Here is a 24,010-nt window from a genome sequence, read left to right on the forward strand (position 1 = left end):
AAACTTGGCTGGCTAAGAGGTCGGCCCGCAGATGGGCTGCGCCCAGACAGGGACTGCCCGCAAAGTGGCATTGTCGGGCAAGGAGCTTTCTAGGCGCCCCTCCTGGATGCGGCTGCCGCGGCTGTCCTATGCCGCGCGCACTTATGAGCCACTGTCCTTTGGCGAGCGGTGAAAAGTTCACTTGTTTTGAAGGCATCCTCGTGATTTCTTCCTTTCTGGCTTCGCCGCCGCTGCATCGCCCGCGCTGGGCACACAATAGGTGCTCAATAAACGTTCACCCAATGGATGAGTGCGCAATGCTGCTTTGCGCGGTCCCATTTCTTTCACTACGAATGGATGTCGCCGGGCCTTTCTCAACCCCCGAGGGCCGGTTGGCAGCCCCCCCCCACCTCCCCCCCCCCCGCTCTCCCTAGAGGGTGCGTGTTGCAGAGGTGGGGGTGCTGCCCCCCGAGCGACGGCCGCGCTCGACGACGGGGGCCAGGGCGGGCGGCGGGAGGGGGCGGCCTCCGAGCGAGCCCCAGCCCGGCGGCGACCCCGCGCCCCGCGGCCGCACGAGCGGGCCCCGGCCCCCCACCCCGCAACCTGCCGCCCGCCCGGAGCGGAGGGGGCGCCCCCGACGCCCGCGCCCGCCCCTCCCCCCGCCCCCCGCGGCCCGGCGGCCGGCGCCCATTGGCCGGCCGCACGCAGAGCCCCGCCCCCGGCGGCCGCGGGCCAATGAGCGCGCGGCTGTCAGCTCGTCAGCCGCGCCGGCTCGGTGGCTGCGAGCCCGAGCGGTGGCCGAGGAGCCAGCAGCGAGGAGCGCTCGCCGAGCGGCCGGTCGGAGGGGTCCCCGCGCCCCGCACGCCCGCACGCCCGGCCGGCCCGGCCAGGCTCGCAGCGAGCATGGGCGCGGCGGCCGTGCGCTGGCACTTGTGCGTGCTGCTCGCCCTGGGCGCGCGCGGGCGGCTGGCGGGGGGCAGCGGGCTCCCAGGTAAGCCCGGAGCCGGCGGGCGGCGGGCGGCGGGCGCGGGGCGGCGGGGTCCCGGGTGGGCCCCGCCGCCCCGCGCCGTCGGGAGGGCTGCAGCCCGCGCGGCCCCGCGCCCCGCCCCGCCTCTTTGCAGAGTAACTTCTGGGGCGGACGCCGGGCGCCCCCCTCCCCGAAGCCCCAGCGGCCCCGGGCGAGCGGGGTGGGGGGGGGGAGGGGGGAGGAGGACGCCGGGAGCCCGGCGGGGGCCGCAGCAGGGGCGGGGTGGGCTGGGGCCCCGGGGGAGGGGAGGGGAGGGGAGGGGAGGGGAGGGGAGGGGAGGGGAGGGGAGGGGAGGGGAGGGGAGGGGAGGGCGAGGGCGGGAGGAAGAAAGAAAGCGCGACGACAGGCCGAGGGGAGCCCCGGCGCTCTCGGACCGCGGGCGGGAGGGAGTGGGGACCCCGGAGCCCGACGGGCGCTCCCCCCCCCCCAACCCAGGGGAGAGGGGCGCGCGGGAGCGAGGAGGCCCGGAGGGGAGACGGAGAGGAGGTGAGCCGGGGACGAGGACCGACCTAAAGAGAAGGGGGGTGGGGGAGGTGGTGGATAGAGGGACGGACCGACAGAAAGAGAGGCACAGAGGGAACACACAAAAGGACCCAGAAAGAATCCCAGGGAAAGACGGACGCTTAGAGCAGGGAGGAGAGCAGAAGACCGGAGGGGAAGGAGGAAACCCGAGGGAGGAAGGAGGAGGCAATGGGCAGCTGGAAAGAAAAAGACAGATAAAGGGACGGGCTGAGGGATGGGGAGGAAGAGAGAGGAGGAGAGGTAGAGGCGGGGGACAGCAGAGAAAGAGACGTAGGACTAGGGGTGGGAGGGGAGGGAGGGAGCAAGACCGACAGATGGGAAAGACGGAAGGATGGACGTGTGCGGAAAGCGATGGACAGACGCACAGACAGGAATGAGGGTACAGAGGGACTGACACAGAGGGAAGGAGATGGACAGGATCCAGAGGGAGGGGAGACCAGACTTGGGACATCAGGGAGGAGGCCCAGGCAAGGGAGGCGGGAGGCACCGAAGAAGGGAACAGCATCCAGAGCCTTTGGGCATGGGTTGGGGGCAGGCAGCAGAGGCTAACACAGCAGAGGGGTGCCCCAGGATTCCGCAGGGAACTCCCATGTGCCCGCTCCTTCCCCTCCCGCTCTCTTGGTTGTCTGGAAGGGGTGCTCCCGGAAGGGGTGCTCCCGCAAAGCTACAAGGACAGCCTCTCCACCCACCACTTTAGAGGAGCTTCCTCCCTCTCTCCTTAGGGGGTAGGGTGGGGTATCCTGCCTGCTTCTGCTCCCGCTCTCTCCTCGCTCTCCTCGGCTATCTCCGGACACCCCCAGGCTGCCATGCTGGGCTCCCTGAAGTCTGTATTTGCTGGCACGGGAGTCGTACCCTGAATAAGGATGCCAGGCCATTTAAACTGTCCACGGCTGGAGCCCACGGAAGCTGGGCCCTGCTGCCTACACTCCCCCTCCCTGTGTCTGTAGGTGTCTGTCTCGGACTTTCGGGTCCTTCACCCCCTGTTTCCCTGTTTTTGTAGGTGCCTCTCTCCCGCTCTCTGTCCCTCCCCTGTGTCTGTCTCTGTGTCCCACCCCTGGAAGCCTTGTGCCTGAGACAAACCAAAGTCAAAGCAAACAGCCGGTGATGGAAGGGCTGGGCTGCCCTCCGGAGGGGGTCCCCGGCCCTGAGCACAGAGCAAGGCCCAAACCGGGGGAACACATGGTCCCTCTCCCCAGCCCCCACCTAAAGACATGTTTCGAAGATGTGTTAGGAGTGCCCCCCCCCCCAGCCCCTCGGCTAAGGTTCATCCCCTTCCATCCCTACGAGGATACCTGCCTAGGTCAGAGATTAGCGACAAGGGCGAAAGGGGTCCCAGAACCGCAGGCAGTTTCCCTCCCCCTCATTCCTGTGCGCTGACCCTTGGGATGTGCATCCATGGCCCTATTTCCCCACTGGTCCTAACTCAGAAGTGGCCCCAGCCCTCCCCACTGGAAGGATGCAGACTGGCCCTCCCTGGCCTCTGGCTTCCTGCCCCAGTATTATAGCTAAGGTTCTTCTGGCTGTGCTATCCTGGGTCCCGAGGGTCCTTTCCCTGTCTGAGCTCTGTGCTGGTGGGGAGGGAGGAATGGGGTGGATGTATGTACAGATACACAGAATCTATTTTGCGTTATTTTGGCCAACAGCTATTTCAGACGGAAGGTGTGTATGTGTGTGTTGGGGAGGGAGGCGAGGAGTGTCGAGAGCCCTCAAAACCTAGACTGAACTTGGGGCACCTGCGTGGCCCAGTCAGTTAAGCGTCTGACTTCGGCTCAGGTCATGATCTCACGGTTTGTGAGTTTGGGCCCCGCGTCGGGCTCTGGGCTGACGGCTCAGAGCCTGGAGCCTGCTTCGGATTCTGCCTCCCTCTCTCTCTATCCCTCCCCGACCAGCGCTCTGTCTCTCAAAAACAAATAAATGTACGGGGCGCCTGGGTGGCGCAGTCGGTTAAGCGTCCGACTTCAGCCAGGTCACGATCTCGCGGTCCGTGAGTTCGAGCCCCACGTCGGGCTCTGGGCTGATGGCTCGGAGCCTGGAGCCTGTTTCCGCTTCTGTGTCTCCCTCTCTCTCTGCCCCTCCCCCGTTCATGCTCTGTCTCTCTCTGTCCCAAAAATAAATAAAAAAAAAACAAAAAAACAAACAAAAAAAACCAATAAATGTAAAAAAAAAAAAAAATTTTTTTAAACCTAGACTGAACTTGAGTTTAGGAGTTGGGATCCAAGAACCAGGTTCGCCCCTTGGTTTCTGAGATGTAGGGGAGAGGGGATGGGCAGGTCAGAACCGTGGAGAGGCCGGCTCAGCCCCACTGAGGACGTGGCTCCACGGTCAGCTCCTGCAGCCTGGGGGCAGAAGCTGGGTGAAGATCCATCTATTTTCACAGTCTGGGGGCTGAGTGGGGGCAGGTCACCCACCTGGGCCTCCTGGCTTGGCCTCTGTTCATCGCTCTATCCTGGCCTTGGTTTCCCCACCTGTAACCTAAAGAAGATGGACTCAAATTCTCCCAAGAGCCTTCTGGCTTCAAATTCTAGAATAAGGAGAGTGGAGGAGGGCTGGAGCCGTGCTTGTGGGGAGAGCAAGACGCACAGAGAGGCTTTCCTGGCCGTGCTCCTGCGCCTCGGAATGGGATTGTTGTGAAAATAAATGGGGGCCAGCCTTTAGGTAGCATGGTGCCTGGTAGCTCTCCCCAAAATGCTGCCAGTCGCCGCTTGTCACACACACTGTCATGTGATGGCTATTACTGTTAATTACCCCTGTGATCCGTGGAAGGTGGGGGACAGAAGGAGCTCCCTGTCCCCCCGCCCCTGCGGCCACACTTGACCAGGTGTTTCCCCCTCCCCCACAGGGGCAGTCGACGTGGACGAGTGCTCGGAGGGCACAGATGACTGCCACATCGATGCCATCTGCCAGAACACGCCCAAGTCCTACAAATGCCTCTGCAAGCCGGGCTACAAAGGAGAGGGCAGGCAGTGTGAAGGTGAGCCCAGCCCAGCCCTCCCCGCTGGACCCTGCGGCTGCCACGGCCACTATACGTGGCTGATGCCCGCCCCCGTGGACACCAGCAGGGGCTGATTCTCCAGCACCCGCACCCCACGGGTGCCAGCGTCACAGGCCTCACTCAGCCTTGGGAGGGAGGCTGGGGGCTTCTTGGGAACCTACTGTCTCCCTGGAGGGAGGAATTTGGAGTCATGGGGTACCTAACTCACCCTGGAATTGAAACTTTTGTTTTGCTGTGTATTAAGTGAGGTGAAGTGTCTAATGATCTATTTGTCCTTCAGTCCCTGACTGGATGGGGGGGGGGGGGAGGGGCGGGTAAAGGCCTGGGGTAACCCTCCACTGGGTCCCAAACTTCAGGACCACCAAAACCACCCCGTGTGGCCTGTAACTTCCCTGAAAGACCTGAGTGGTAGCCAGCCTTGGCCTTTGGGGGCTAGCTCAGGTACGAGAGCTTGGGCAAAGATGTAAATGTGTGCTGTGCCCATCTGTCTGTCCAGCCTTTCCTTCCCTGCACCCAGAGTGCTGGCTTGACTGCTCGGCACTGGAACTGCCTCCCCAAAAAGCTGAAAGTCGGAGAGACATGAACAGCTTTGGCTGTCGTTGGAGCCAGGACTCTCCAAACTGGATGGAACCCGTGGGTGCCTCTGTCAGGGAGGGTCTGACTGGGTGGCTCTGGGGAAACCCATCATCAGGGAGCTGGAAACAGCTGTCCCCACGACCCACGTGCACACCCAGATGAGAGCCCTTGATCCAAATCTTCCCTGTCTGTCCCCACTTGACAGATGAGGAAGGCTGAGGCTCAGAGAGAAACAAGTCCCCAGGTCCCACAGGGCACGGCGAGTACTAAGCCCCAGGTCTCTTAATTGCCATTCCACGGCTCCCTAGCATCTCGCTTTCTTGTCCCCAAGCCCTCCCAGCTTGCTTTCGCAAAGCGGAAGATTCGCGTTGGGAAAGCAACCCGTGAGAATAAGATGTCCGTTCTGTGTAAGGCTTTGCGGGAGCTTTCTGCGATGTGGCCGTGCCTCCTTGGGATGCTCACACTGTTCACCCGTCTCACTTGTTGGGCATCCGCTTAAGGCTGAGCGCCGGGCAGCTGACAGCGTTCTGGATCCTGCCTGGTTTGGCCAGACCTCCGGCCTTGCTTGGGGCCCAGAAGCCTGAGGGGGGAGCTTGGCGCCTACCCACAGACCTCTGGAAGGAGGCCAGGCTGGAGGCAGATAGGGCAGGTCACGAGCAAGAAGCCTGGTGGCACGGGCGGCCCCCCTGCCGGCAGTGCCTGGAGGTTCCAAGTGGCACGTGTGGGGGCGCTGCGTGACCATTTCCTGACCCTCCGTTCCCCACTCCGGGTCCAGGGCTCTAGCAAGGGAGGGCCGGGGGCAACCCCCCATCTCTGCTTGCGTAAGCCGCTGACCTGACCTGTCCTCCTCCAGCCCAGCTCCTGCGGTCCCCCTCCTGCTATCCCCCAACCTAGAGGCCCACATCTTGTCTCCTGCCTGTTCCCCTGGAGCCCTTCAGAGTCTGGCTTCAGCTCTCCACTTGCTTGAGCCCAGCTTGGGAGTTAGACCCGCTGACTCAATGTAAGCACGAAAAAGGAGGAGGCTTGGAAATGCGCTTCTGGAACCGCCAGGGGCCTGGCTGTCTCTCCAGCCTCTGCCCCTCACCTCCTGAAACCCTCAATAGCACCTGTGTCCTGGGCACACATCCACACAGCAGGCCGTTCCGTGTTTCTGAGCCCCAGCTTGAGTCTTTCCCCTACGAGGCGTTCCTTTTCCACCCTTTGTGTCCTGGCCAATTCCTAATCAGGCTTTAGATTTGCCTCCTCCGGGAAGCTCTCCTACACAATTACACACACACCCAGACACACACACACACACACACACACACACACACACACACACGGCCCCATCGTGTATCTCCTCTGGCCCCAGAAGCCCCTGGGATTTTCTCCATCATAGCATTTCTGCCTTCGGATTATACTTAAGTGTCTTGTCCTCCCACCCAACTATGAGCTCACTTACTGAGGGCTGGCCATGGGCTCAGCACTGGGGCCTCCACACTGACGCTGTCACACTTGGGCTCACGGTGAGCCCCTAGTTTGCCTTCCAGGTCTGTCCCCATCTCCCCAGCTCCTGGGGCAGGGCCTGGCATGACGCAGAAAAGGCTTAGTCCAAGTTGGCTGTCTTTTGCCCAGACTGGAGTTCCCATCAGATGGTATGCCCACAGAGGGGCTGTGCGGGCGGCCAGGAAGCGTGGAGTGCTGGGTCCACGTGGGAACTCGGTTTTGCCATGGTATCACCTCCACCCTGTCTGATGAGGGAGGGGAGCGAGAGTGGGCCTGGCCTCTGCATGGGAGCGTTGCAGCTGATGTGAAAGTCTAGGTGGTCATTTGACCTCTTGAGCCTTAGTTTACCCTCTGGTTATATGGGCCCCAAATACCCGCCGCCGTAGGCTGTCCTGAGGATCGAACGACATGCGGTGTAGGGCACCGGGGGCCGGTCACACTGCCTGGCTCACGGCAGACGCTCACTACACAGCATGGGCTCGGGACACAGATGACGGTGCCATCACTGTCCTTGTCACCATCGCCATCATCTGTCTTCAACGCCTTTCAGCGGTTCCGGCTGTGAGAGGCGGTGTGAGCTGGCTCATTTAATGACATCTTGAATGGTGGAGACTTGTGAAGATGGTTCCGTGCTGCCTGCCTCGGGGGTGTTAATTATAGTGCAATCTTGCCCCTCCCCTCAAGGAGCTTTTGATCTGGGTTGGGCCGCATGAGCTGAAATTACATATCAAGGGGAACTTCTGTCTGCTCGGTTTCTTGTTATTTTAAGTAGGCTCCGTGCCCAACGCGGGGCTTGAACTCACGACCCTGCTAACAGCCAGGCGTGCCTAGATCAGTGGAAGTTCTTAATGAACAGGGTCACACGGGTGGTAAATCGGTACCTGTTGAGCTGCCAGAAGAGGATTGCCATTTGGCTGCTCAGTCCCCAGACCTCTGGGAGCGAGTGCTGGCAGGGGCTCTGGGGACCTGAGTGGACGCTGTGCCCCTTGCACTGAGGTTTTCTCATCCTGAGGAGAGTCATCAGTCAGGGTTGACGGAGCCTGCTGGAGTGTTCCCCCGGGGCCATCAGCTGGCCCACCAGCTTCCCCAGGAGGGACCATGCGGACTTCTGGAGGCTTTGGAATCTGGTGGGGAGGGGAGGGGGCCGGCAGGTCACATGCGGTGGTGGCCTGAGGGAGCTTGGAGATCATCCAGATGTGCGTTCACTTCCTCGATTTACAGATGGGAAAATGGAGGCCCGAGGAGGCAGGGGTCGTGCCTGAGCTGGGACCAGGGTCCAGGTTTGGTGGGCTCATTTCTCTCAATGCGTTCTGCAAGGGGTTATTGCCACCCGCGACTCTCTGCTCTGAGAAGAGGGAATCAACAGTCAATATTCAGTTGGGCACAGTGGTTGAAGCCTAGACTCTGGAGCCACGCTTCTCGGGTCCAGATCCTGCCTGGGTAGCCTCGGTGAGACTCCCTTTGTTTGTGTATATAGTAGAGGTAAGGATAGTGTCTGCTTCAGAGAGATCGTGTGCGAATGAGATGAGTTAATGTCCACAGAGCATTTGGACGTGGCCTGGTCCAAAAGGCACACCAGGTGAGCCGTACCTGCTGTTCCTGTGATGGTGATGTTGACGATGACGATGGTGACGGTGCCTGTGTTGGTGACAGTGCTGGTAATAATGACGGTGGTGGTGATGGCCATGTTGGCGATGACATTGACCATCATCACGCTGACGATGTTGTCGCTCGTCGCCGATCATCATGTTGTCCGATATACGAAGAGGAGTGAAACTTTGTCTCTTTCCGCCAGCCCCCAGGATCTGACGTGGCTGGGAAATGGGGTATTCTGGCTCTCAGGCTGTTCAGATACACCACACGCATGCCTCCATATCCTCAAAGACATGTAGAGACACACGTGCCATTCGCAGATGACCATTCACCGAGAATGTGCAGTGAAAATTACAAGTGACAGAAAGCTCTCCTTTGTTCCACTAAACCGACCGCAGGGATGGCGAAGAGGCCACCACATTCTGCCACAGCAGACATCGGTAATCAGTCATGGCCCCCTCCAGACGGCCGTTTCCACTTTAAATAAAACCTGTTCCTCTCCCTGGGCCCCTTCGTCTCGGGTCCTGAGCGGATATGGGGCTGCGCGGAGGTTGGCGATGGAGCCTTGGGGCGATCGGTACCCTCTCCTACGGATCTGGCGGACTTTGTTGTTTACGGTGATGAGCGAGAGGGCAGATTCTCGGCAAAGCGTGCCACGTTCTCACTAGTTCTTCGAGGGAAATGGACCCAGGTTGTGGGGAGCCCTGTGTGGTCAGCTGAACCCTGGCAGGGGGGCTTGCCCAGGCCAGGCTGAGGTGCCTCAGGTGGTTCAGAAGGGCTCTGGGCGAGGCTGAGGATAAATCTGTGTTTTCTGGATGATTTGCGTCTTTCCAGAACCTCAGGTAACTCGAGGCACACTCACGGATGTGCCCGGTTGGAAGGGAGCAGAACGGGCATCCAGGGTAGCCCCCGTGTTTTGCAGAAGACCAGCTGTCTCTGTTACCCTCTCCAGGCCCATACACACCTCAGTTTTGGCCCACGTCACCCTGAATTTATGTTTCCCCGTGTCTCCTCCTGGGATGTGGGCTCCACAAGGGCAGTGTCCGTGACCTGTTCTGCTCCGTTCCCTGGAAGCTGGTGCCGGGCCTGGCACAGGGCTTGGAAGGCGTCTGCTGAGTAAAAGGGTGGGTAGATGAGTTCTAGCAGTCACCTCCTCCGGGAAGTCTTCCCGGCTGCCCATGTCACCTGTGAGCATCCCCCCTGCAGAGCACCTGTGACACTGGGTTGCAATGACCCAGATGACTTCATTCAGGGCTGGGTCCAGAGCCGGTGCCAGTGGACAACAAGTGACCATTATAAATCCCAGGGATACCAGGAAAGGCCTCCCAGAGCTTCCACGCTCTGAGAGTTTTACAGGTGAGGAAGCCGCGGACCGAGAAGGGAAGAGGTTAGTCTAGACGGAGTAAGGTTGGGGAAAATGGCCCCTGGGAGGTCAGTCTCTAGCAGGCCACCCAGCTGAGAAGTGGCAGGGCCTGGATCCAATCCGAGTCAGCCACGGGGTCCCAGTTGCAGGCCAGGCCCCTAGCAGCCTGTCTGAACAAAGCAGAAAGAGCTCCTTAGCTAGAGGAGGCTGTGGAGACCTTTTCTTATGTTCACATCCCCCCTTTGCTGCCACCAGCTCATCTGAGCAAGGCTCTGTGGATGCGAGGGTCTTGAGCTCACCACCCATCCATAGAGCTGAGAGAAAGCACTCAGCCCTTCGCCTTGAGCTGCTGTCCCTTCTCAACCCTTCCCTTCCGAACCGCATCCCAGCATCACTCACTTTTTTACTTCTCACGCTTGCCAGCTCCTTCCTACCCCAGGGCCTTTGCACGTTCTACTTCCCCTGCCTCTTTTCATTTAGCTAAGCCCACGCATTCCCCAGCTCACCAGACCCCTGTGCACTGGCCTCCTGGTCTGAATTAGTTGGGCCTGTTTATGCTTGTTCTGCTGAGGGGGCAGGCCAGGGGCGAGGAGGGGGCATTTCATCCCTTTTAAATGCTTCAACTCATTTAACCTTAATTGCTTTGTTTTCATAGACATTTGCTAAGGAAAAGGACCAAATTATAGCTTGAATTGGGTCTTACTAATCTTAATTAAAAGCTCTCGTTTATAATCAGGACCAGACCCCAAACGAGGAGCAAACCGCCCTCAAATGGCTTGTTTAAATAACTAAGACCCTCTTGATAATCACTGTTTAGTCTCGACCAACAGTGCACATCACCCCTTCTATGGGTACTTAATTTTTAGACTATTTATTCAAGTCGTTTATTCCACTTGCAAGTTCCAACTCGGGCCTTTTCCAGAATGCTATAATTAAAACTCTTAGGGGAAATAACTTTTTGTTTGGGCCACAGAAAATCAAATATATTATTATTTTCCCCCTTTTTGTGTGTGAGAAGGAAAAAAAAAGACGACAACCCTATAGGCATCAGAGATCACAAAATGAGCATGTATGTAATGAATATAAATAGCCATTTCCTGAATTTTATGTCCCCAGGGTCCACTTGTCAGTCACTGAAGTCAGGTAGATTACAGGGCATGCTATTAAGCGTTTTAAGAAAACTCCTAATAACACACCCGGCGATCCGTTTAGTTTAACATCAGCAAAAAAAAAAAAAGAAATCTTAAAACCAATTGGCCTCCTTAGGGAATAATGCCTATGACCTTATTAAATCATTTTCATCGATCATTATTGCACATTTTATTGGAACTTCAGGTAAAATTCTGCTTTTTGGGAGGCCAGGAAAGGCAGTAGGAGGTGGGCTGGGGGCGGGGGCAGGCTTGGGGAGGGGAAATTCTTCTTCAAGTCTTAAAACATGCAATTATGATGCTGACGTGTGTCCCACTGAACATGAAAGTACTCTAGTCCAGCAGACCAGCAGGCAGGAAGAAGTCAGATGTGACTTAAAATTCCAAGTTGCTTAAAATTCCAAGTCAGCTAGCCATTAGATGGCCTTGCTTTTGCAACCGGTCCCAGCTCTGCCTCGGAGCTGAGGCTTCCCGGAGCCCCATATCCATGTTGAGAAGGAAAAGTGACAATGTCATACCATTGGCCTTTAGGCACCGGAGGCAAGTTGGCCCCCGTGAGCCTCAGTTGGCCCATCTGTAAAATGTGTCCGCTGGACCGGATTCAGTTTGCAACTGAGAATGTTCACTGAGCGCCTACTCTGTGCCGGGCTTGGTGTTGGGGCCAGGACACGTTTTTTTCCTGGCCTCACTGGTCAGTGGGAGAGACAGACTGGGAAAGACGGGAACATAACAGGGTGTGGGGAGGGCAGCAGTGGAAATACAGACCTGACTCGGGGGGTAAAGAAGAGACAGTGTGGATCTCCGCCTCGGGAGGGAAGAAGTTAGAGAGGCTCCCTTGGAGAAGCGTTTATGCAGGCTAAGTTAGGAACGCAGACGTTCCTTCCAGCTCTGACGGTCCAGGAAGGCATCCGTAGCATGCATGCAGAGGCCTTTTTTGGTCTTGGCTGACTCAGTAAGTCCAGTGAGTGACTTAACCTTCCGGAGGCCTCGTTCCTTATCCAACCAGTCAGACCAGTGGCACCTGCCTCCCAGAAGAGCATTTGAGCAGAGGTAAGGGCCTCTGTGCTGTGGCTGAGAGTGTGTCGAAGGCAGCCCAGGGCCTGCGTCTCGTGCTTTCTTTTTCCTCTAAATCCCCATTTCTCCTAGGGTTCGAGGGTCTCTGCCCCCGCCTCCGCCCCCAGAGCCCCAGCCCCCCACCCTCAGGCAGCAGCCCCTCTCTGCCCCTTCCTCTGGGCTCTCTCTCCTCCTCTTGGCTGCTTCTTATTACAGTGGCTGTATTTGTTTTTCCATCTGAGGAATGCTAACCAGAAAAAACCATTATTTCTAAGAAAATAAACTGCGGGCCTGTCGGCCTTTGGATGCTACTGAAATGGATGATGGCCTTTCCCCAAGGCCTTGAGACAAAGAGGGCCAGAGGGCTCGTGTGTGCGCGGGCAAGGTCACGGGGCCTCGGAGGGACTCCGGGGGGGTCCTCCAGATGGGCCGGGGCTGTAGCCCTGGGAGGACAGAGTTTAAAACCCCAGTCAGCCTGCTTGGACTCTGGCCGCCGGTATCGATCACTCCCTACTCTCCTCCAGGCTCCAGAATGTACTTTCTCTGGGAGTGGCCATCCTTCCGTGTGGGTGTCCTGCCCCTTGTGTCAAGGGGAGTGGAGCCAGGGATGGGTCCATGGAGAACTGGATGCCGGCCCTGGGTGACCTTGGGCAGGTCTGTGGCCCTCTTGGGCCCTAGTGGGCTGACTGCAAAGTTTAGGGCCAGAGCTAGGCGAGCCCAGGTCCCTTCGGACCCCTGTAGCGGGCAGCTCCTTCTTCAGGGTGCCCCTTGCCACGGCGGCACCTAATGTTGGCTTAGTCTCTGGGGCTGGCCGATGGGCTTGGGCTGGACTGTCAGTCCCCTGTCCCTTCCCACCGGCAGCCCTGGGGACGGGCCCGGGCCTGGCCGGTGTGCTGGTGGGGGAGGCTCTCCTCATATGAGACGGGTTCATCTGTGTCTGGGCCGTCGTCCCTCGTCAGGCTGGCAGCGACTTGTGGCCAGGGTCCGGGCTGAGGGTGAGGCGCCAGCCTGGGGAAGGCATTGGTAGGGAGAGGAGGAGGCGGGAGGTGCCTTGATCCTCGGTAAGGACCGTGGGCCCTGACTTCCTCGGTCACTGAGACCGGGAGATTCTCCAGACGGTCGTGGTAAGGTTAGGGGGGCAGAGTCTGGAACCGGCCCGCCTGAGTTCCAGCACTGGCTTTGCCCCTTACCAGCGGGTGGTCGTAGGCGAGTCGCCTAAACCCTCTGAGCCTCAGTTTCTTTGTCTGTGATGAGGGAAGCTAATTAAGCCTTCCTGCTTGGGCTCTAGTGAGGGGTGAGCCGCTTGCCATTAAGATGGTGTTTGGTGTGGAGTTGCCACTGCTGCTGCTGTTTGTGTTGGAGAGAAACCCCACCGGGGATTTGGAGAGAAAGAAGGAAAACGAACTGCCCCAGGCCAGCGCGGGCTGCCCCCTGCCCGAGCCTCTGAGGTTGGAGTCTTGAGTTCAAGGTGCTGTCCGCCCCTGACTTGCTGATAAGATTAGCTCTTCAGTTCCCCTCTGTGGGCTCGGCTAGCCCTTTATAAAGTCCAGTGGGCATCAGAGGGGCTCCGGGGTGCCGGCTTACCCATTCTGAGGGGCGGCTCGGGCTTTCTGGCAGCTCCGTGTTTCTGACTGTCATCCTGTTGAGTTCAGAGGTGGCTGGGCCCACATAGCAGTCCCTCAGCGCCCGCAGTTTAGCGGGATTTAGGGCTTCTCCTCTGCCTTTTGCTAAGGGGACAGGAGAATGACCGTGCCTCTACTTGGCAGAGGGGACCGACGGGGGCCTCAGCTCTGAGCTGGCCGCCCGGGGCCCCTCGTCGCTTCCATCTCGAACATTCCGACAGGTCAGCTTTCCCTTGACCAGGTTCGGTATCCTTTAGGCTGGATGCCAGAGCCTGGGAAGAGCCCCCGGCGAAGGGTTCAGGGTGTTTGGTGGGGAGAAGGGGAATAATCCACTGCCCCTTGTCCTTTGGTTTGGTAGGAAAATTCCTCCTGGGGCTTGGGAGCCACACACCCGCTGTGAGCCCACACCGGGCAGGTGGTATTTGAGGCTGGTTCGGGACAACATCCTTCTGGTTTTCCTGTGTCCAGGCAGAGCCCCAGTGACCCAGCCAGCACAACAGATGACAGCGGTGACGGCATTAATGTTTTAAAAATTGTAAACAGGGGTGCCTGGGCGGCTCAGCCCGTTAAGCATCCGACTTCGGTTCAGGTCGTGATTTCACAGTTCATGGGTTTAAGCCCCACGTCAGGCTCTGTGCCGACAGCTCGGAGCCTGGAGCCTGCTTCGGATTCTGTGTCTCCCTCTCTCTCTGCCCTTCCCCCACTTGCTCTCTCTCTCTCTCTCTCTCTCTCTCTCTCTCTCAGAAAATGAATAAATGTTAAAAAAATTTTTTAACTGTAAACAACTTTATCGAGATATAATTCACACACCATGCCTTTAAGGTGTACCTACAGTTCGTTGCCTTTTGGTACACTTACAGAATTGTGTACCCATTGCCACAGTCAACTACAGGACCTTTTTATCACCCCAAAAAGAAACGCTGCACCTCTTAGCCGTCACTCCCCAGCCCTCCAGCCCAAGAAAACCGCTCATCTACTCTCTGTCTCGATAGATTTGCCTTTTCTGGAGACTTCATGTAAATGGAATCTTATGATACGTGGTCCTTCGTGACGTGGACGGCATTAACTTTGAGGTCAAGTGGCCTCGCTCCACTTGTAGCAGCTGTGTGATCTTGGGCAGAGGAGGCAACTTCTCTGAGTCTTGGTTTCCCCTGCTACAAAACAAAGATGTTGGGATGTACCTCTCCGAGGGGGCACACGTGAAGGGCCTGCCTACCGTCCACACGTTGTGGGGGTCGGTGAACGGAAGCTACGCTCGGGACGATTGCTCATTTGTTCTGTGTTGAGCAGACTTTTGTCGAGCAGGGCTCTGCTAGTGCTGAGGCTTACGCTGAACAGAACACGGCTCGTGCCCCAAGGAACTCACAGCCCCAAAGGACAGATACATAGCAAACAAGAGCCGTGGTAGACTCCATGCACGGGGCTCTGGGGCCCAGAGGGGGAGGAGGAGCCCTGTCCGCCAGGGGATCAGTCGAGGTTTCAAGAGGGAGATGACACTGGGGCTCGTAGGTGTCCTATGAACAGGAAGGAGCCCCAGGCTAGGGAACAGCATGAGCAAAAGTGTGGTGGCCTGAATCTATGCCGGCCACGGTGGGGGCGGTCAGCAAGCAGCTTGAACCCCATGGTCATCTTGGATCTCGAACTGGGCAGTGGAGAGGGCCTTCCCACCCTCCGGCTGAGCCACGGTCATTGTGTGCAGTTAGGAATGAAAACGTATATAGATTTGTGTTGGTTTTGCGTGACCTCTGACCTTTCCCATAATTAACTGCTGGGCCCACTTCTGGCATTGTCTCCCCAGAAGGGAAACCTGATCAATGGATGCCAGGGGTCCACAGAGAGCCGGGTCTCATTACTCAATCATTACAAACCCAGAGCTTAACCCTGTGCCACCGGAGACAGGAGGCTTAATCCTTCCTGCTAGGCGCCCTGCAAAACTAGCTTCCCTCGAGCGTAATTAGCCAACAAACCGGATTAAGATTTATTCACCAATAAGGACTCAACTTCCTAAGCCATACATGTCTCCCAGAATGGATGCCTGATCTGAGGGGTGCATGGTTTTTCCTAAAGCCCCCAGACAAAGGAGAAGACATGCTATAGCCAGGGAAGGGGTCTTTGTTAGAGCGTTTGGTCTCCACTGCCTGCAACGAACGTCAAGGAAAAAAAAAAAAAAAAGCCAGTTTCAAGAAGGAATGAGAAGACGTTTTTCAGTAATGATCTCTGAAAGTAGAGAGCAGGGTGCTTTAAAAATCCTCATTTCGAGAACCTTTCCAGTCAGTCCTGATTCTTAGGAAAAATGCCCTGAAATAGGATTCAAATAAAACGAGAAGGAGCTCTGACTCATTGCAATACAATCTTTTAGAACCTAGGCACCACCGAATAAATATATATTTTATGGGGCAGCAAGAATCAATTTTGAATTAAATGGAAAAAAAACAAAACAAAACTCTACTCTTCTCATCCGAGTTGCAGTGTTGTTGGCCTATAACCAGAGCTGTGGGATCGCACACGCTGCCATTTTAATGCAGGAAAAATGGAACTCTGTGTCCTTTTAAAAATCCCATAATGAGTGGCTCCTGTGTCGCTTTGCTCTGCCCTGTTAGATGTTGGGAGCTGTTTTCTGTTGAGGAATGAATTTTCACTAAAGAAAGAAAATGCGGGGCGCCTGGTGGGGGGCTCAGTCGATTAAGCGTCCGACTTAGTTTAGGTCATGATCTCACGGTCGGTGGGTTCGAGCCCCGCGTCGGGCTCTGTGCTGACGGCTCGGAACCTGGAGCCCGCTTCGGATTCTGGGTCTCCCTCTCTCTCTGCCCCTCCCCCCACTTGTGCTCTGTCTCTATCTCTCAGAACTAAATAAATGTAAAAGGAAAAACAAAAACAAAAAAAAAGAAAGAAAATGCGGGGCACCTGGGTGGCTCAGTCGGTTAAGCATCTGACTTCGGCTCTGGTCATGATCTCATGGCTCCAAACCCCGCATCGGGCTTTATGCTGACACCTCAGAGCCTGGAACCTGCTTCGGATTCTGGGTCTCCCTCCCCCGCTCACGTTCTGTCACTCTCTCTGAAAATAAGCAAACGTTAAAAAAAATTCTTTTATTTAAAAATTTTTTTTCAACGTTTTTTATTTATTTTTGGGACAGAGAGAGACAAAGCATGAACGGGGCAGGGGCAGAGAGAGAGGGAGACACAGAATCGGAAACAGGCTCCAGGCTCCGAGCCATCGGCCCAGAGCCTGACGCGGGGCTCGAACTCACGGACCGCGAGATCGTGACCTGGCCGAAGTCGGACGCTTAACCGACTGCGCCACCCAGGCGCCCCAAAAATTCTTTTATTTTAAAGAAAATGCAAGCTGGAGAAGGAGCAGGGATGGCTGGGGCGAGCACTCAGGTCAGATCTCCCCCCCCCCCACTTCCCTGCGGTTCCCACTCACGTGACCCCTCCCCATCACCACCCCTCAACCTCAAGCCTAGGTATGCACGTGGGAAACACAAATAACGATGCATGTGACGTCTCCTTCCCACTTTCTCCCTAGTAACTTTTTGGAGCATGAAGCACTTTTAAAAAGTCTTCACCTCTTGCACCCTAAGGATATGGCTCCAACAGGTGCGGCATCTGCCTTTGAACACAGCCCCCGGCCAGGGGCTCGGAGACAGGGTGCTCAGCCACGCCGTGCCTCAGCCTCCATGTCAGTGAAATGGGAGTAGCCCTGACACCTGGCTCTCACACAGCCTCCGCCCTCCAGTGTCTGCCTCCGTTGTCACCTGGCCATCTTCCTTCTGTGTGTCTGTGTGTTGTTCTTCCATGGTGTTCTCCTCTTTGTCCCAGCATCCTCTCTGCGGGTATCCAAATTTCCCTCTTCTTATAAGGACACCAGTCATTAGATTAGGGCCCGTCCCACTCCAGTATGACCTCATCTTAACTTGCTTACATCTGCAAAGACCCTATTTCCAAATCAGGTCACATTCACAGATACTGGGGGTTAGGGCACCGAGACGTCTTTTGGAACGACACAGTTCAACCCACAATAATCGTTTTGGAATAAACATCCAGAGAGCTTGGCTCTGTTCCCCTCCATTCCTTCACCCTCTCCCTGCCCCATCTGCCTGTTTCTCATTCTCTGGCTTTTTTTTTTTTTCAAGGCTTATTGATTTATTTTGAGAGAGAGAGAGAGTCCCAAGCGGGGTTGATCCCACGAACTGTGAGACTGTGACCTGGGCCGGTACCAAGAGTCAGACGCTTAACCGACCGAGCCACCCAGGCACCCTCACTCTCCGGCTTTAACAGTCCTGAAAAAGTAGTCAGAGCCCGAGGGGGCATCTTGGAAGCCTGTGTGGCCTTCTCCGGGGCTGGCAGCTCACGGATACATTTATCACAGTAATAAATCCACTTGCTTCGGCAGAGATGATTTTAGCTGATTTGTTTGTGTGTTCATCTCTTATGTATTAAAAAAAAAAAACAAACATGATTACAAAAGACAAAACTTCAACGCACAGACACAGACCTCAGGGGAGGGGGGCTTCGTTTGTGAGCAGGTATTACAGGCTGATCTCAGAAGCACGTCAGGCCCGGGGATTAAAGGGGAACTGATGGTTCTAAGATGCTTGGATGTGGGGGAATCCTTCGGAGATAAATGAAGGGAAGACAGTGAGCCATAGACATGCCTGCACTCTTCTGCCAAACTGGCATCGACTGTGGCCGACACTATCGGGTGTCCCAGGAAGGAAAGGCTAGAGTTGTTTTATTGATTACTCAGCAATCTCTTTATAATGCATTATGGGTATAGTGACCAAATAGTTTGTTAGTTTGCGGGTGCAGAGTGTTTTCTTAGTGATTCCAGCATAAACTGGGACTATGCCAAGCAAATTGGGGCATACGATTATGTTAACCAGGGTAAGAGATGTTTTTCTTAGACCTTCCCGCCATTGAAAGAGCCGGTTTCCTTGCATTTTATGGACGTGGTGACTCTGATAGTGTTTCCTTCTTTGCTTTAGCTTCCAGGAGGCTCAGAGCCGTATTTGTGGCCAACTTTTTGAAATCGTGCTGGAAATTACCAAACGTAATTTTGCAGGGTTTCACCAGCTTTCTCTTACTCTTCAACCCTCATTATTTCCTCCTCCTCCACCTCCTTCTTCCTCTTTTTCTTCTTCTTCTTCTTCTTCTTCTTCTTCTTCTTCTTCTTCTTCTTCCTAACACCTTATTCTTTTTGAAAATCTTATTGTATGTATTTCATAAGCTGTTTAGATGGATTGCGTTTGCAGAAATGGATGGGTGGGTGAATGGCTGGATAATGGAAGAGTGGGTAAGGGTGGTGTGTGTGTGCATGTGCGGAGGGATGGATAGGTGTTTGGATCGATGGATGTGGATTGATGGATGGATAGGTGGTTAGACATTTGGGTAGGTGGATGAGTGAATGGATGTTTAGGTGTTAACGATGGGTGCCTAGCCTAATATTTAGATGGATGGATGCATAGTTAGACACGTGGGCAGATATCTGGCTGCACAATTGGATGGGTGAATAATAGAGGATTGGATGAATGGGAGGGTGGTCGGCTGTTTAGATGAATAGACGTTAGCATGAATAGACACGTGGAAGGATGGATGCACAAATAGGTGTTTGGATGATGAGATAACACTCTCGCAGCACACGGTGCAGATGTGCCAAGGGTGAAATAAGGGGCATAAAGTAATTTGCCAATGCCTGGCACGTCATGGGCATTCTAACTCACTAGAAAGGACACCGCTTTTTCAGACTGAAAGACCTTCCTTCTGACCCTTGCCCTACCATGTACTGTGTGACCTTGAGCAATTACCTCGCCTCTCTGCACTTCAGTTTGCTCAACCTTCAAATGAAGTTAAAATACCTGCTCCGGAGGGTTGCTATGAGAATTCAATGAGCCGGTGTATGTTTCAGGAGGAAACATCTGCACACTTCCTTCTGGGGTACAACTTGAGAGAGAGAATTCTTTTACCCGAGCATGGGGTAGAAGTCCTTCCGCTCAATCTGACTGATCCAACCTAAGTCGCATGCCCGCCCTGGAACCAATAGCTGCTGCAGGTACTGTCTGGGTTGGACTGACCAGGCCGCCCCCCCCCCCCCCCCCCCCCCAGAGCTGGGACCAGGCCATCTTCTCCTGAGTCACTGTTTACACGAAGGAAAGGAGGAAGGGAACGGTTTGGGAGCTGCTGCGTTCAGATCAGATGAGAGACGGTGCTGATGCTGAGCGGGTGGTGGGTTGGGTGACCAGTGGGCAGACTGCAACCATGTTAAGGGTGTAGAAAAGCCATGCTTTGGAAGCTGCTGTGACGTTGGTGGAGAGGTGGAAGGATTACAGTATCCACGGGGACAGGGACCCCGAGGGAAGTACAGGCTGATGAATTAAAATCGGGCCGTGTTACCTTTGGAGTGTCCGGAAGATTCAGGGGGAAAGGTGGCTGGATTGGTTTATCTGGGGCTCTGGCAAAAGGTCAGGGCCGCAGAGAATGAGAAGTAATCAACGTCTCCGTCTTAGAAACCCATGTGCCCTTTCAAACGTGAAATCTTATCTCTAACTTCAGTGGTATTTAAAATGTCTCAGCGCATTAAATATAATGGTTAAGAACAATCCAACTGACTTGCAGAACTGAGTCGGCTTCCCAGCTGACGCTGACGGCCATGGCAGGCGGGTTTGGTGGGAGCTCCTGTCTCCCACCCCTTTGGGGATCCAGACTCCTTTGTTATTCCCTCGTCACAGCTGCACCGGTGGGCACAGTCCGGGCTCTGTTTTCTGGCATTTTCGCGCCGCCATTTTCACCGAAGTTATCCCATCTGCTGGCAGCATCACTGGCAGGCAGGCGTCTAGACAGTGGTTGGTCATCTCCTGAGTCGGGGAACTCACTACCTCCTGAGAGAGCCTCTGACCAAATGGACATTCCTACCTGCGAACTCCAATTCGCCCCCCCCACCCCCCCGTGGCTTTCCTCCGCTGGGTGCAGCTCTACCCTCAGGACCAGCACGGGGAGAGTATGGAGCTGGGTGTCTCTCTATGCCAGGCCTTTGAGGGAGCAGCCAGGCTTGCCTTCAGAACGCTCTCTTCTTTGGACCGGCTTCCGCAGCCGGAACCTGGCTTCCAGTATCCCATTTTGACCCTGGAGGGGAGGGACTGATTTTTCCCGAGAGACACTTCCGGTTCTCCTTTGCTCGGGCGCTTCCGGTTGCCCCGAGCACAGTACTTCCGGTTCCCCCTGGGGCACTTCCGGCTCCCTTTTCCAGGCCTTCCTGTGTTGCCTGTGGAAGTCGGCCGGGGTGGGGGCTGAGACTGCGAATCCGGGGAGTGTTTGGGCAGGGGTTGCCGAAGCCCAGGCAGAGCTGGGAGAAGGGCAGGTGCCCCCAGGCGGTGCTGGGGGTGGTTCTCCCTGGGCCCCAGCTCCCCCTGCTTGCTACTCCCAGAGATGCGGTGGGCTCGCGCCCCATGGGGCTCCCAGGCCAGGCTGCCCGGTTCGAATCCCACTGGTACCACTTTCTAGGTGTGTGACCTCGGGCCGGGGTCTGGCGTCCCTGTGCCTCACTTTCTTTGGTGCCCTTGTAAAGTTGGCATAAGGATAACGGTGTCCCCCTTCCCAAGTTACTGGGCGGTGTGAGGAGGTAATGACATATGGTGTTGCCAGCAGGCCTTGGGGATAGAAGCGGCTCGTTGAATGTTAACTAGGCGCGTTCCTATTATTCTCTGAGGTCTCTCAAATCTCTCTGGAACTCTAGAACTGATAGCCCTTTGACCCCTAATGGGAAATGTTGCAAAAGACTTAAAACAGCGAAGGGGGTGACCTTTACAGAGGCTGTTGGCCATTGTTTATGAGACAGAAGCCTTTGTTACAACAAGGAAACTGGAGCGGTGGAAATCCAGGCTTCAGACGTTGCTGGGGAAGGAAACTGTTTCGGCAGAGTGTGCGGACTTTCCTCTTACTGCAGAGGCGACGCTTTTGGCGGTGCGCAAAGTTCACGTTACTCAGTACTCCCTGCTTCACACGTAATGAGCTCTGTCTCTGGGAGGCTTTCAGATAGACTGAAGGCAGCCGGCGTGGGGGGATTTTAAACAGGGTCCCCACATGCAGCTATTGGGAGGCTTTTGAGGGAGGCAGCGCTGGGTGGGTGTGAATCGTGTCTGCTTCGCTATGGTGAAGGCCCCCTGCATGTGGCTTGGCACGTGGCTCTGCCCTGTGAGGAGGTGGCCGGCCTCGCTGCAGAGCCAGGAGCCTTGTCGTTGTCGTCTGTGGGTCCCCGGCCCCCGGCAAGGACTTTAGTGAAACACCTACTGAGTCATTCCCCCCACCACGCCCAAACCAGTCATGCCCTGGGGGCCTCAGTGGTAGTGGGGAGGCCAGACCCCCAGGCCCTTCCTCTGATCCCTCTCCTGGCCCTCGTTTTGCAGACATCGACGAGTGTGAGAATGACCACTACAATGGGGGCTGTGTGCACGAATGTATCAACATCCCGGGGAACTACAGGTGCACCTGCTTTGACGGCTTCATGTTGGCCCACGATGGACACAACTGCCTGGGTGAGTGACGCCGCCGTGCCCTGCCTGTGCGAGGCTCGCCCCGCCTGTTCTTCGGCTCCAGCGTGCGGTGCTGGGGGCCGTGGGAAGTCTCGCCCCCTCCCTGCCCTGGTTCCTGGTATTGCTTTGCTACGGCCGCCAGAACAGAATAGCATAGACCGGTAGGCTCAAACAACAGCAATTTATTTTCTTACAGTCCCGGAGGTTGGAAGTCCAAGGTCAAGACGTTGGCGGGGTTGGGTTTTCTGAGGCCTCTCTCCTTGGCTTGCAGACGGCCACCTTCTTGCTTGTGTTCACAAGGCCATCTCTGCATACACGTAGCTGGTTTCTGTCTCTCTGTGTCTCTCCTTTTTCTGTGTGTGTCCTCACCTCCTCTTATAAGGGCACCGGTCTTCCTGGAGTGGGGCCTGTCTTCACAACCCATTTGTAACTCAATTACCACTTTAAAGGCTGTGTCTCCAGATAGGTCACGTTCTGAGGCACTGGGGGGTTAGGGCTCCAACATGTGGATTTGGGAAACACAATTCAGCCCGTAACAAGGAATTCTTCTGTATCTCCAGATTCTCCTGGTTCAGACGCATACGTTTAAGCCAGTTATAAGAGTAATACAATAAAATTGGGAAGATGGAAGAGAACGGAAAGAATTGGAAAATAGCTTAGTCGTGCTGGTGCGTTTGCTTGCCGCCTTCTCTGCACCCAGCTGTGATTTCCTTTGGTGGCAGTCAGGTGGCCCCTTTAACATCATGTGCACCTCGGGTATTCTCAGCCTGGCCCCTGTGCTCACCATTTTGTGGTTGCCTCATAATCTGCTAAATTGACTAATAACCCGGGGCTGCCATAACGATGTGCCACGCTGAGTGGCCGAGACGACAGAAATGTGTTCTCTCGCAGGCTGGAGGCCAGGAGTCTGAAGTCAGGCTGTCAGCAGAGTTGATTCCTTCTGAGGGCTTCCGAGGAGAATCTGCTCCAGGCCTCTCTCCTAGCTTCTGGTCGCTTCGGGCATTCTGTGCTAGTCAGTCACGGTCTCCCCGTGTTTGCACATTGCCTCTGTTCCATGCGTGTCTCTGTGTCCAAACCTCCCTGCTTTATACGGGCACAGTCATATTCCCATGACCTCATCTGCAAAGACCCTATCTCCGTTACAGTTCCACAGATGCTGGTCTTTAGGACTTAAGCATCTTTTGGGGGACATAATTCAACCCATCACAGAGGTGGCTTGCGGTCTGCAGCAGGAACACCATCGTGGCAGGAAGCACAGGGTCTCAAAGCAGAGGTACCTGTCCCCCAGGCCCTCTTCTGCGACTGGCCGCTGGAGTGACACAGGGCACAATTGCTAGAGCTGAGGAAGTAAGACCATGAACTTGACGGGAGTGTGGCTGTGGATACATTATTACTGTCTCTGGGTCTCGGTCACTTGTTGGTGGCGGGGGTTCCAAAGGGCGGCTTCCTCACAGACCCTGGTGAGCAGGAGCTGACATGATGTCCTGATGCTGAGAAGCATGCCCAGCACGGAGTTCTCCATTCTAGTCGCTGTCACTATCGTCACAACCTCTGAGCCTCAGTCTTCCCCACTGTGAAATAGGGACAATTATGCAGGTTGTGTGCAAGGACGAAATGACACGGTGAAGTGGAGTGATCGGCGTTTAGCACGTGCAAATAATCAACAAGCAGGCATTACCATTCCTCTGGGTGACTCAACCTCCCTTTTATGCTTGGCAAATAAGATCGTTTGCTTATTTTGTTTGCTTGTTTTCAGCAACCGAGGCTGGAGGTGATTCTGGGCTTTAAATTTATATTTTCTTGGGCGCCTGGGTGGCTCAGTCAGTTTAGCATCCAACTCTCGGTCTCAGCTCAGGTCATGATCTCATGGTTCGCAAGTTCAAGCCCCACGTCAGGCTCTGCACTAACAATGCGGAGCCTGATTGAGATTCTGTCTCTCCTTCCCTCTGCCCCTCCCCGGCTAGGGGCTTGCTCGCACGCTCGCTCTCTCAAAATAAGGAAAGAAAGAAATTATTTTTTTCTTATTTGTTTAACTGTTGCCTTTAACAAGTCTTCCCAGGAACGGAACCACTGGGTCAGAGGGTCATTTGGATGTTTTTTTGGCTTTCGATGCAGAACTCGAT

The 24,010-nt window shown here is 55.7% G+C and overlaps 1 protein-coding gene across 2 annotated transcripts in view; it reads left to right on the forward strand.

Moving 5' to 3' along the window:
- The first annotated feature begins 769 nt into the window (after positions 1-769).
- The window catches only part of SCUBE1 (signal peptide, CUB domain and EGF like domain containing 1), a 130,633-nt gene continuing 107,392 nt past the window's right edge, over positions 770-24,010 (forward strand). For both annotated transcript variants that reach the window (XM_058741094.1, XM_058741095.1), the window contains exons 1-3: positions 770-970; positions 4,368-4,499; positions 21,762-21,890. In XM_058741094.1, coding sequence (XP_058597077.1) covers positions 883-970; positions 4,368-4,499; positions 21,762-21,890 — 349 coding nt within the window. In that variant the 5' untranslated portion in view covers positions 770-882. The remainder of the gene's footprint in view (positions 971-4,367; positions 4,500-21,761; positions 21,891-24,010) is intronic.

This window comes from Neofelis nebulosa, chromosome 8, assembly GCF_028018385.1.
Source record: "Neofelis nebulosa isolate mNeoNeb1 chromosome 8, mNeoNeb1.pri, whole genome shotgun sequence".
NCBI lineage: Eukaryota > Metazoa > Chordata > Mammalia > Carnivora > Felidae > Neofelis > Neofelis nebulosa.